General features: G+C 40.6%; 1 protein-coding gene across 3 annotated transcripts in view; it reads left to right on the top strand.

Annotated features, from left to right (window-relative positions):
• The window catches only part of TAF1B (TATA-box binding protein associated factor, RNA polymerase I subunit B), a 385,284-nt gene that overhangs the window by 270,575 nt on the left and 100,994 nt on the right, over window positions 1–13,715 (top strand). For all 3 annotated transcript variants that reach the window (XM_030198879.1, XM_030198880.1, XM_030198881.1), the window contains exon 11: window positions 3,245–3,291. In XM_030198879.1, the coding sequence (XP_030054739.1) occupies window positions 3,245–3,291 (47 nt within the window). The remainder of the gene's footprint in view (window positions 1–3,244; window positions 3,292–13,715) is intronic.

Genomic DNA, 13,715 nt, shown 5'->3' with positions numbered 1-13,715 from the left:
AGAGGAACTCAACAAGGATATCCATTATCCCCACTACTATTTATCCTTGCTTTGGAACCATTACTGAAATCAATCAGACAATCTCATGATATTGAAGGTATTGAGATAGTGAATATAAACATCAAATTGTCAGCTTATGCCTGATGTTTTACTGTATATTTCATCATTTGAATCCTCTGTTCCTAAGCTATTTCAGTTAATAGAAAAATTTGGCACTCTATCAGGATATACTATTAACTGGTCAAAAACTGAGGTCTTACCATTGAATGTTTTCTGTGTTCTAGCAGATTTTCCATCTCTGCCTTTATGCTGGTGCTGATCAGGTCTTAAATATCTAGGTTTAGCTTTTACTGCATCCATTTCAGACACTGTAGATTTTAATGTTTCCAATATTATTAAAAAGGTACAAGGATCATGTGATACCTGGGCTCTTCTCTGCCTCTGATGGTGGGGGTGATTAGAAAGTATTAGTTGTTCAACTGAAATCTTATATGAGCAAAGATTTCTTTCCTCTTTACACAATACTCCTAGGACCCTGTTTACTAAGTAGGCGTGCAAACATTTTAGCACGTACTAACAATAGAGACACCCATTATATTCCTATGGGTGTCTCTAGCATTAGTTCACGCTAATTTTTAGCGTGTGTCAAAAAGTTTGCGTGCCTACAACACAGCTTAGTAAACAGAGTCCTTAGTATTTTTCATAGTTTATTGGAAAAGTTAATATTTGGTAAAACTGCATCCAAGTTTTATAAAGAGCTTATTATTTCTCAGTGTATGCCTTTAACAGCATTACAATCTTTATAAAATATTGATACTAATGTAACTTTATCTGAAAAACAATGGACAATTTTCTGGATGAATGTGAATAGACCTCTTGCTTCTGCAGCCATTTCTCGGTCTTTGTTTTTTCTCATAACATAAAACGTTGTGGACTCCAGTATGACAACATAGGGTTGATGCTAAATCATCTAACAAATGCTGGTCTTGTGAAGGGGATTTTGGAATGCTTGAGCATCTCCTTTTTTCCTGTCCTTAACTCGAATCTTTTTGGGAGGCAGTATGGGACCGTATAAAGGAGATTTTGGACCATTCAGTACAAACTCATATTTCTTTTAATAATATATTTCGAGCATTGGGTTTTAGCCATAACCTCTCCATCAACCAGGCCAAATTACTTAATATATTGCTAGCTATTGGTATAAAGACAGTACTAGGAGAATGGAAAAATAATACTAAGGTAAATGTATGTCTAAAATATAAATGCAAATTGGTAATGGCTGAACGTTCCAAAACTCAACACATTCACAGGAAATTATGGGATTCTATTACCAGATTTTGTTCATTGACTCAATTGTAACCATTATGGGAGTCGGCCATCTTATTACAAAATATTACTTAAGTGACATCTGTTTGCTATCCTACTAATAATATATGTGGTGTGAGAATTACTGGTTTTGTTAGTTACTGTTTATGTGATCTTAATGTTTGCAATTTAAAACTTTTTCAATAAAAATTTTATGAACAAAAAAAAAGAATGTCCACATACATTCTTTGTAATTATTATATTTTTTTTATAAATTTTTATTGGAGTTTTTCAATAAACCAAAATATCTTGGAAGCATTACAAAATATCAACCATGTCCCATCCCAGCTTCCCCCCCCCCCCCCCCATTGAAAACCATCCCTTAAAGTACCAGTATACTCTGCTTTATATAGAAACTACATCAACCCCAAAGAGTAACTCAGAGCACCATAGATCCCTGCCATTGCTCACACCAGGTTTTATACATGTCTCAGATTTTATGAAATTGTACGATATGACCTTGGCATAAAGCTATCATTTGAGACATTTGATACACATAGTCCAGTCAACGAAGCATCTGTTCTTCAGTGGGCTTCGTAATGCTTTTCCAGTTTGATTTGCTCATTTAAGTGGAAGCCTATACCATGGTCTGATCACTTCCAACTAGACTTTACTATTCATATCCATCTGTCGAACCTGTTCAAGCATAAACCGTTTACCCTGATATCCACCAGAGGGAAAATTAATGAGTCCAGTTTCTGGACTGAGTTGAGAGATTACCTTACTCCCTGGATCCTCACTCAAGAATCAGTTAAATTTCTCTGGGACACTAATGTCAAAGCTGTACTGGATAAAATTACTCCAATTACCACTAAAAAGGTCAAGACCAGTGGCATACCAAGGCGGGGGGGGGGGGGGGCGTTGGGGGCAGTCCGTCCCGGGTGCACGCCGCTGGGGGGGTGCCGCGTTGCGCGCCTGTTGCCCTGTCTCAGTCCGAGAAAGTTCACAATTCGCATGTGTTCACTGCTCCCTCTGAGTCTGCCCCGGAACAGGTTACTTCCTGTTCCGGGGCAGACTCAGAGGGAGCAGTGAACACATGCAAATTGTGAACTTTCTCGGAGACAGGGCAACAGGCGTGTGCTGCGGCACCCCCCCCCCCCCCCCCAGCGGCGTGCACCCGGGGGGGGGGGCGTCATTTCACCAGGGGGGGGGGGAAGAGGTGTCATTTCACCGGGGGGGGGGGTCACGCTGCACCCGAGGGGGGCGCATCGGCGATCCGCCCCGGGTGTCAGCTAGGGTCGGAATGCCACTGGTCAAGACAATCGGAAAATCTTCTTGGTTTTCTGAAGACTTATCCAAGCTGAAACTGAAATGTCAACACCTTGAAAAGCAATGGAGAAAAATCATAAATACCATTGATAAATCTAATTGGAAACTTGCTACACTACTCACACCTATATGCTCAGTGCTCCCCACCCCAAAAAAACAAATGTCAGATCTGGTTATGCCCCTGTGATTAAGTGCCAACTCCTCCCCAACTGCTCCACTAGACTGCCCAGATTTATGTTGTGTGGTTAGAGCCGATATTCTTCGGCATTGCCTGGTTAAGTGATGGTGAATATTGTCGGCCAGCCTGCTTAGCTTGGTTTAAGCAGGCAGGAACCTTTTCTGCCTTCCTAAACCACAGTGAATATTGACTCCTTATGTTTTTAAACTGTACTCATTAAGGGCCAGATTAATTAAAGGGCTTTTTGGCCCTTTGAGTCTGACTCTGAGGGCTTAACTTCATGCCATCTTTATTTCTGTGTTTACTAAGAGCTATGGAGATTTTCAGGATGAGTTCTTATGTATAGTAAATGCAATTTGTGTTCATAGAAATAGAACATGAAACTTATTTGATTTCAAATATTTAAACTATCTGGTACAAATGTTTTTACAGGTTGTTGTCAAGTTTTGTCGGAAAAAGAAACAAAAAGAACAAAGAAGGTACTGAAACATTTAACAATTACTCTGGCATCCCTTAAGCTCCTCTACCATTTCTTTTGAAGGTGTGATTGATTCTAAAGTTTGCGTGTCAGGGGTTCATGGCCTACTCCAAGCTTCAGGGTTTTTTTTTTCCTAATCCTTAACACTTAAGAATTAGCAGAAAAAGCTCTACATTTTAATGCTTTAGTATCAAATGTTGTAAAATTTATTTAGTTAAGTTTACAAGACTTTATGCATTCTGGCTAGCGTGCTCATAGTGTGAATTGGGGATGGTCTTCCTTCCTCAGAGCTAGAAGTTTGGATCACATTAGTTGTGAACCGCTTTGGTTCATGTTCTGAAAGGCAATATACCAAGTATCAATAAACTTAAACTAAGATAAATCCCATTGGACTTATTAGCCAATATCAGTTTTAAATACTGACATGAAAATACTAGCCAGAGTTTAGCTTCTACAGCTCTCAACTACAACCCACATTGGTACTCACTAGCCAAGTGAAATTTATGACAGAAAGGCAAGATTCTGGCATTTAAAAAGTTATTAATTTGGTACGCATCACTAGGGGACAGGGGTGAGCTGTGGTGCTCACTCTCTGGATATAGAGAAGACCTTCAGTAGGCTTCACTAGACTGTCCCAGGGGGCCTATTGGCAATAGTGGAGGAGTGGCCTAGTGGTTAGAGTTGTGGACTTTGGTCCTGGGGAACTGGGTTTGATTCCCACTGCAGGCACAGGCAGCTCCTTGTGACTCTAGGCAAGTCACTTAACCCTCCATTGTCCCAGGTACAAATAAGTACCTGTATATAATATGTAAGCCGCATTGAACCTGCTATGAGTGGGAAAGCGCGGAGTACAAATGTAAGAAAAAAATTGTTGGTTTGGGCCCAAATTTCATAAACTGGGTAACAAAATTATGTAGTAACTCAAAGATATGTTTAAAAATGTATGGCTTTTATCCTTTTGCTTAACATCACTATAGAGATGATGTCTGTTTGTGCTGGTGTGGAACCCCTAGTATGCAAAATTAGAAATGATTTGGATATTCATGGTACAAGTTTGAAGAATGCAATATATAAATATATTTATATTTATATATTCCATTGTTCACTAAGAGTGTGCTTTTAACTTTCTAACTTGTGGTGATCCCAAATCTCTTTTTAATGCCAATTATTCTTGATCTACTAACTGCCTAGAGAGGTATAGCAGAGGGTTAATGTAGTTTGGCAGGCTAGCAGCCATCAAATTGAATTCACTGTCAAGACTGTTCTGCCTGTTTCAGACCATTTCTGTTAATGTTCCAAGCAAAGGCTCAAAGTGAAATTTATATGGTATTGTTAACCACCTGCACATTTGCTCTCTATTTTCAGCTAAATCTAAGAACCCCATTTTTTTCAGCTGAAAATGCAACTAAATTTAGGAGCCTAAAAGTTATGAGGGCAGTTTCTTAAGTATATATAGTTATGCACTATTCTGTAAAATAGCACATAACTGCACAGGGGCATATATATGGGCAGAGCTCCCAGTTACTCGCGTAACTTGCAAAATTGTGTAAGTTACACATGCCCTTTCTGAATTTATGTGCCTTCAGTTATGCCAGGGTCAAAAGCTGGTACAGCTACTGGCATGTAATTGCTCATCGTGCTGACAGCGGGTTATGCTAGTATTCTAGAACAGCATATTGAGTAAGGAATTTCAGCCCAGCGTGCAGATCTGCCCTATAGCTTGGCCTTCTTGCAGAGGGTTTGATCAAGGACCTAACCTGTAACTTGCTCAGAATACAGGTGGCAGCAATCTCCTGCTTCAGGGACAAGGTGAGGGATAAATTGCCGAGTTCCATACTGATGTTGTTCACTTCCTCAGAAGAGTCAAGTGCATTTGGCTTCCTAGGCCATAGTGGGATCTCAGCTTGAAATTGAAAGTGCTCTCCAGCCCTTGAAACAGACGTCTGCTAGAGATCTCCTCTTGAAGATCGTTTTCCTGCTTGAAGATCTGTTCTGCTAGGTGTATCTTGGAGCTACAGGCTTTTTCTTGCAGGGATGCTTTTTTTTTTTTTTTGTCTTTTGTAGAGGATTGTTTCCATTAGTATGGTGCCTTTCTTCTTACCAAAGGTGGTGTCATGCTGTTTTTCTCCTGGCATTCAAACTTGCAGCAGATTAGGCCTTGGTGCTTAGAATGCACAAGCTGAATGTTCATGGTGAACTGATATAGTTCTTGGAGGTTATCAATAGCATTGATTGTTGTTCCATAGTCTGTGCAAGGGATATGACTGTCAAAGTCTACCATAGCACCCTGGATTAAGAGTTTGATTGAGTCAGCTTATATTCTCTCAAGCAGAAGTTATCCCAGAAGTTCTTCAAGGCCATTCTTTGAAATTGCAGGTGCCTCCCTTGACAGATGCCAAAGTGGTTGATCCGGAAGATATTTGTAAGGCAACAATGCTATATTCCTTTGTTAAGCTCTACAGGATAGATGTGAGATCCACACAGGATAGTGTCTTTGGCAGGGTGGTGATGGAAGGAGCCTTGTCTTTTGCCTGGAGTGATAAAGCTTGGGTACATCCCATTAGTCTGGACTAGACTAGCAGGATAATAAGAGAGATGAAGTTTTGTTCTTAACTGCTAATTTCTTTTCCTTGAGCCCTGCTAGACCAGTCCAGCAATTGCCCTGGAAGACAGCAGCTCCAGAATTTCCATATTGGCATCTGATTACTCTCCATTATATTATTAAAGATTTATTGTTATTAATACAGAAGGTTCCTTTGGTGGGTTCCTTGTGGTTTGGTTCTTGTTTGTAGTTGTGTTTTATCAGTGATGCTATTGGAAAGTTCAGATTCTCTACCTCTATCTGCTGCTAGAGTGATGTAACCCACTGACATGGACTGGTCTAACATGTCTCAAGGAAAGCAAATTAGCAGGTAAGAACAATTTTAGCTCTATTTTCTTTTTAGCTCTGTTTCTTTTTACATACTTGAAAAAAATATATATATATATATATGAAACTTACATGTATCAGAAAATTGATTTATTATTGTGTTTAATTTTAATAAGAAATTAAGATAAATATATGTGACCATCTCTGAGAAAAAGTGACTAAAGTCACCAGAAACAAAAAATGAGGTTTTAATGAATTGTTAGCGCAAACAATTTGTAGTTGAACAGTCCAAACTCCATCCTTTTATGTGGAAAAAAAAAAATAAAAAGTTACAGAAGTTAAAATATGTAACTTTTTCAGATTTCTTCTGGACACATGACATAAAAAATTGACCATTCTCAACACTTCGGATCTGCTACTTTAGGGGCCCTTTTACTAAACTGCGGGATAAAGGGCCCTGCGCTAGCAGCAGGGGCTATTTTTGCCATGCGCTGAGGCCCTTTTTACCACAACGGGTAAAAAGGCTGAAAAAAGACATGGCCATGCGGTAAGATCTTAACATGTGGCCATACAGGGGAAGTACTTGCCACCCATTGAGGTGGCGGTAAGGGCTCCCGTGGTAACTCCCTGTGGAAATATTTTTTAAATATTTCCGCTAGTGCCAGAAATGCCACGCGCTGGGGGTGGAACTATTGCCAACGCCCGCGTTGAGCTGTCAGTAGTTCTGGAATGGCAAGTGGTAAGCCCACATTGAGCTTACCGCCACTTAGTAAAAGGACCCCTTAATCACCTTTTCCCAGAGATGGCACATATACAGTGGGGGAAATAAGTATTTGATCCCTTGCTGATTTTGTAAGTTTGCCCACTGACAAAGACATGAGCAGCCCATAATTGAAGGGTAGGTTATTGGTAACAGTGAGAGATAGCACATCACAAATTAAATCCGGAAAATCACATTGTGGAAAGTATATGAATTTATTTGCATTCTGCAGAGGGAAATAAGTATTTAATCCCTCTGGCAAACAAGACCTAATACTTGGTGGCAAAACCCTTGTTGGCAAGCACAGCGGTCAGACGTCTTCTGTAGTTGATGATGAGGTTTGCACACATGTCAGGAGGAATTTTGGTCCACTCCTCTTTGCAGATCATCTCTAAATCATTAAGAGTTTCTGGGCTGTCGCTTGGCAACTCGCAGCTTCAGCTCCCTCCATAAGTTTTCAATGGGATTAAGGTCTGGTGACTGGCTAGGCCACTCCATGACCCTAATGTGCTTCTTCCTGAGCCACTCCTTTGTTGCCTTGGCTGTATGTTTTGGGTCATTGTCGTGCTGGAAGACCCAGCCACGACCCATTTTTAAGGCCCTGGCGGAGGGAAGGAGGTTGTCACTCAGAATTGTACGGTACATGGCCCCATCCATTCTCCCATTGATGCGGTGAAGTAGTCCTGTGCCCTTAGCAGAGAAACACCCCCAAACATAACATTTCCACCTCCATGCTTGACAGTGGGGACGGTGTTCTTTGGGTCATAGGCAGCATTTCTCTTCCTCCAAACACGGCGAGTTGAGTTCATGCCAAAGAGCTCAATTTTTGTCTCATCTGACCACAGCACCTTCTCCCAATCACTCTCGGCATCATCCAGGTGTTCACTGGCAAACTTCAGACGGGCCGTCACATGTGCCTTCCGGAGCAGGGGGACCTTGCGGGCACTGCAGGATTGCAATCCGTTATGTCGTAATGTGTTACCAATGGTTTTCGTGGTGACAGTGGTCCCAGCTGCCTTGAGATCATTGACAAGTTCCCCCCTTGTAGTTGTAGGCTGATTTCTAACCTTCCTCATGATCAAGGATACCCCACGAGGTGAGATTTTGCGTGGAGCCCCAGATCTTTGTCGATTGACAGTCATTTTGTACTTCTTCCATTTTCTTACTATGGCACCAACAGTTGTCTCCTTCTCGCCCAGCGTCTTACTGATGGTTTTGTAGCCCTTCCAGCCTTGTGCAGGTGTATGATCTTGTCCCTGACATCCTTAGACAGCTCCTTGCTCTTGGCCATTTTGTAGAGGTTAGAGTCTGACTGATTCACTGAGTCTGTGGACAGGTGTCTTTCATACAGGTGACCATTGCCGACAGCTGTCTGTCATGCAGGTAACGAGTTGATTTGGAGCATCTACCTGGTCTGTAGGGGCCAGATCTCTTACTGGTTGGTGGGGGATCAAATACTTATTTCCCTCTGCAGAATGCAAATAAATTCATATACTTTCCACAATGTGATTTTCCGGATTTAATTTGTGATGTGCTATCTCTCACTGTTACCAATAACCTACCCTTCAATTATGGGCTGCTCATGTCTTTGTCAGTGGGCAAACTTACAAAATCAGCAAGGGATCAAATACTTATTTCCCCCACTGTATGTACATTATTTGTAAAGCATTCCTGTGGTTACCTGTAAGCTGCAAGCTCTGTGTTCATGTTTCATGTATGGATTTGGTACGAGAAAAGGAATGCATGATGAGGGAATGATGGAGAGACGGCTATTCAACCTGTGCAGTGAAAAGAAATATGGATATGTATATGTGTTTAAATAGGAGGAAATGAAAATACAGACGAAGCTTCGTTTATCGTGTTCGTTAATGTCTTTATTAAAGCTGGGTTAGTAGACAAGTTGTACATTGTGATGCACAATATATAATCTGGTACACTCAGTTGAGTAGTATTATGTTCCTGCATAGTCATGTATTGAATGGTTAAAGCCTCAATAAAATGATTTAAAAAAAAAAAAGGAAAGAGTGGTCAGGTTTGAGAAAGTAGACTTTATAATTGGATAGTGGGGAAAAGCAAATGATGACTGGGACCATTGGGAAAATTTCATAACAAATATAAAGGCATTTATTATTAAACTCATTTCTTGCTAGTTTTCTCTGTTCTTTGACACACAGCTGCAGTTATTGTCTGACTACTCACTTGAGGGGAGCGGAGGCTCAGTCATCCTTGCTTTCTCTTCAGCAGTCTGGACGAAAGAATTCCCTGTAGCCTAAAATGTTCCAGTAATCTAGTGAAAATAGAAACAGCTAAATCTCTTTAATAAAGTCCAAAATGATGGGGGGAAAACATAAATACACTTAAGTTAACCCTGACAACTTTCAAAATTGAAAGTTTATGTCCATACGTTTCTAGTAGTTCTACTGAAATGAAATAAGGATTGTACTTGAAGCTGGGTAAGAGAAGAAGGGATTTGAATTAATCTCTGAAATGACCATGGTGTCTTCTTGACCGGAGTTGGAGACTTAAGAGCACTGTAGCTTAGGTCAAAAGGAGCATAGTAGATCTCTGGCAAAGGATGTTAGAGGCATTGTTTACAGTCTCTGGCATAGAAAAAGATGTGTCATTGAAGTGAATACTAATGAGCTAGATTGAGCAGTGTTTTGATGACTGGGTGAAACGCCTCAGGGAGTAATTAGAATCATTTTGGGTACTTGAAGTAGGTAAGGCTGCCAACTAGCTCCAGATTTGCCCAGCAGGTTGATCTGCTCCTGAATTTACCCCACTGCATGCATGGACTTGTAGTCTTGCTCTTAGTGCAGTAGAGAATTCACAACAAGTTCCTACATTCAATGATACAAATCAAGGACTGACAACATAAGAATAGCTATACTGGGTCAGACCAGTGGTCCATCTAGCCCATCTTGCAACAGGACTAGACTGCTTCCAACAGTGGCCGATCTAGGTCACAAGTACCTAGCAGAAATCCAATTAGTAGCAACATTCCTTGTTAGTTGTTGCTTTGCATTTTGGTTGCTCCCCATCCAAATGGAATATATGCACCCGATTCCATCTTTTTGGGGTCATTGCCTATTAGGGCTGTTAATGTTTCCAGACAGATCAGTTGGTAATTATATCTTCGGTCTAAATCGTGAGTAGATGGTTCACCCTCATGTTTTGATTTCTTGTGGCATTCTTAACTGAAGGTCTATACGCAGTAAAGCGTGTCTTCTAAAGGAACTTATTTTAACACAACGCTTGGATATTCTTTTTCTGACAGAAACATGGCTCCAGGCTGGGGAGGAATCTTTGCTCTTTCAGTCATTTACCAGAAGGCTTTGAGGTCTTTTATGTGTCACGTCAGTCTAAATGTGATGATAGCGTAGCTATCCTTGTTCCCCCAAAATTTGGGCTACGGAAATTCTGCCTTGCAATTTGCCCTACTCTGAATTGCTTTTGTTGGAATTCAATGCTCATCCACCTTTACATCTTTTGCTCTTCTATTGTCCTCCTTTGTTGTCTGTTTCAGATTGAAAATTGATTCACCAGTCTACTGCAGACATATTAGGTATTCCTCTCTTAGTGTTAGGAGATTTTAACCTTCATATTGATATTCCGCTGCATCTTAAAGCATCTCAATTTGCATCTCAGTTTTTGGATTTGCTGGAAGATTTAAGTTGCATCAATTTGTAAATACTCTGACTCATGTCGTGTGGTATACTTTAGATCTAGTTATTTTTCAGTAATAGTCTGATATTACTGAGTTCACGTCTTTTCCATTACATTGGACAGATCATTATCTTGTCTTATTTATGTTGCACTTTCCATTGTCTGTTCCCTAGATGGGCTATTGGTCCAGATGTCTATCTCAGATTGATCCTCTTTCTTTTGGCTCCCTAAGTATAGCATTTCCAGATAATTTTTTGGGTCTTAATGCAGATCAGGCATTGCTTAGAGGCACATCTCTTACTTGACTATTGGACAAGATAGCGCCACTCTGTTTTATTCGATCTCAACCTCGCTATAAGCAACCGTGGAATCATCAGGGTCTGTAATTACTTGAGGCAGCTTTGGAAGTCTGAGAGACTTTGGCGTCAGTGTAAAAAACGATTCCCTTTACCGTTATAGGACCCAATTAAAGTTTTATATGTTTCAGCTGTCTAAAGCTAAGAAGGATTATTTTTCTAACCTGGTTAAAACTTACCCCCATCTGTTTAAGCAATTATTTTCTGTTTTCTCTAATCTAACCCAATGGGCTTCTCCAGCAACCATGGATGAACGTAAAGCAGAAGATTTAGCAGAATATTTCTTTCAGAAGATTGAGAAATTTGAGGCTTCTTTCCCACCTTTGGACAAGCAACCAGAACTTCCATCATCTTCTCAATCCACTTCCCTCGCTACTCAGTGGACTAGCTTCAATCTCCCTACCCAAGGTGCTCTCTTAAAACTCTTTTCTACCACAAATATATCCCCTTCCTGTATTGATTACCTGCCCCAAAGTTGGTTTAAACTTCCATCACTGGGCCTCTTGCCTACTATTCATCAGTTTATCTGTTCTAGCTTAACCTCTGGTTCGCTGCCTTAGTCCTGGAAAGTAGTGGTTGTGCACTCCATCTTGAAGAAACCCTTGATAATGCTTCCTTGCCAGCAGATTATGACCCTGTATCAATCTTATCTTTTCTATCAAAACTTACAGAAAAACTGATGCATCAGCAACTTCTCTTCCATGTGGAGGCAATGAATGTCTTACACCCCTGACAGTCAGGCTTCAGGCTAGGACATAGTACGGAGACTATTATCACCTCTTTCATTAGTGAACTACATAGTAATCTGGATAATGACTTTATTATTCTTCAGGTTTCGTTGGACCTCTCTGAGGCCTTTGATCTTATAAACCACTCTCTCCTCTTGCACAAATTTTCCTCTGTTGGTATCTCAGGTGCTGTTCTCAGCTGGTGTCATTCCTTTTTGGAAAATAGGAGGTTCTCAGTAGCAAGCTCTCACAGCTCCTCTTCCTCTTTCTTGTGGTGTTTCCCCAGGGATCGAGTCTCTCTCCACTTCTCTTTAATATTTTCTTAAGTCTTATGGCTACCCTGATTCAGTCCTTTGGTATGTCTGTGTATATTTATGCAGATGACATTCTTCTGATACAACATACAGATCCACGGTCTACCAATCTGTCCCTGTTGCAACTGTGCTTACATGCGGAGGAACTTTGGCTACAAGAGAGCTGTTTTGTCCTTAATAAGGATAAGGCTATCACTTATTGGGGTTCCACTCATCACCTCCTCCATCCTCAGGCCCAATTCTGTTTTGGAAATTGTTACCCTCTGTTCAGTCATTCCGCTACTTAGGCATGATCCTCGACTCTCACTTATCCTTTACAGAATATCTTCTGTTCTTTGCTCAGGTTTCAGGGCTCTTTGCCAACTTTTTTTGTATTTGTAAGTTTCTAGAGACAGATGCTCCACATACTCTGTATCACGCACATGTAACTTCTAGATTGGACTATTGCAATGTCTTTTATACAGGTCTACCCAAGTCCAGTATTAAGAGGTTACAGTTTTTACAGAGTACAGATGCTCGATTTCTGTATAGAGCTAAGCATCGTGATCATGTCACTCCCCTTTTTTGCCAACTACACTGGCTTCCAGTGTCAGCTAGAGAGCAATTTAAAATTCTCACCTAGTTCTAAGGCCCTTGGTGATGGCATCCCAGACTATTTATCCAGGTTAACCATACCTTATATTCCTTCCCAGGTACTCCGTTCTCTGAATGATCACCACTTAGTCCTCCACTCTCCAGGCTCACTGGGAGTCAACACACCACTACGCTTTTTTCTTCTTGGCCCCTTCCCTTTGAAATGGACTTTGTCTGGAAAATTTGCATACGCAATTTAAGACTAATCTGAAAACGCATCTTTCTTCTGCTGTCTTTGGCTGGATTTAGGGCTGACTGCACAATATACTGCAGTAGGCTCAATGGGATTACATAAGAAAGTTATGACGTCTAGATTCTCTCTGTTCTTTTATATATAGATTAGACTAGTATCTTGTGTGAGTGTGTTCTGTCCTGTTCATTTTATTGTAGTTCTTTTCTTGCTTTTTGGTTTTGTTTGATTTTCTAGTTGTAAATCACTTAGAATTCAAGGTTTATTTAGATTTACTATCTCGTCTATTACAGAAAGTCAGATAGGCAGCTTAGTCTAAACTTATAGAGAAAAGAGGGGGGGAGGAGGCGGGACAAGACATGATTAGAACGGGTAGTACGGGCAGAATTACAATTTCCAAAAGGGGGGGGGTACATAAGGAGGGTAGAGTCGTTCATATCTGCTTCAAAGGCAGTAGACCTATTAAGTGTAAGCATCCGTAAATAGGAAGGTTTTTAATTCTAATTTAAAATTGTTGAGTTGGCAGAGAGATAGTGGCAATCGATTCCAATATTCTGGGCTTTGTATTGAAAACAGTTTTCCTTGTGTGTTCATGAAAGATTTCTCAAAAGGAAACATATTGCACTGAAAGGAGACACTGTCCAATCTTGTGTGTCTATTTTGATTTTTGTTGAAGAATCCGATGACCCCTGATGAAGGCTATTGCCAAAACTTGGCTAAGTTGGGTCCTTCTTCAATAAAATTCTGTATGTGAACCATTGGTTGCTTCTCCTTTCCTGGATCACCTTTGCTGTCTTTGGGACTCTTGTTGTTTCTGCAGAGGTCACTCTCCTGATCTTTTTGCTCTAATACCACTTCAAGCACAATTTCATCAAGCATCTCAAGGTGAGTATTGTAGGCTACTGATGC

The sequence above is a fragment of the Microcaecilia unicolor genome, chromosome 3 (assembly GCF_901765095.1).
Source record: "Microcaecilia unicolor chromosome 3, aMicUni1.1, whole genome shotgun sequence".
In the NCBI taxonomy this organism is placed as follows: Eukaryota; Metazoa; Chordata; class Amphibia; order Gymnophiona; family Siphonopidae; genus Microcaecilia; species Microcaecilia unicolor.
The sequence above is the reverse complement of the archived record's forward strand: the minus strand, read 5'-3'. Positions and strand labels throughout refer to the sequence as shown.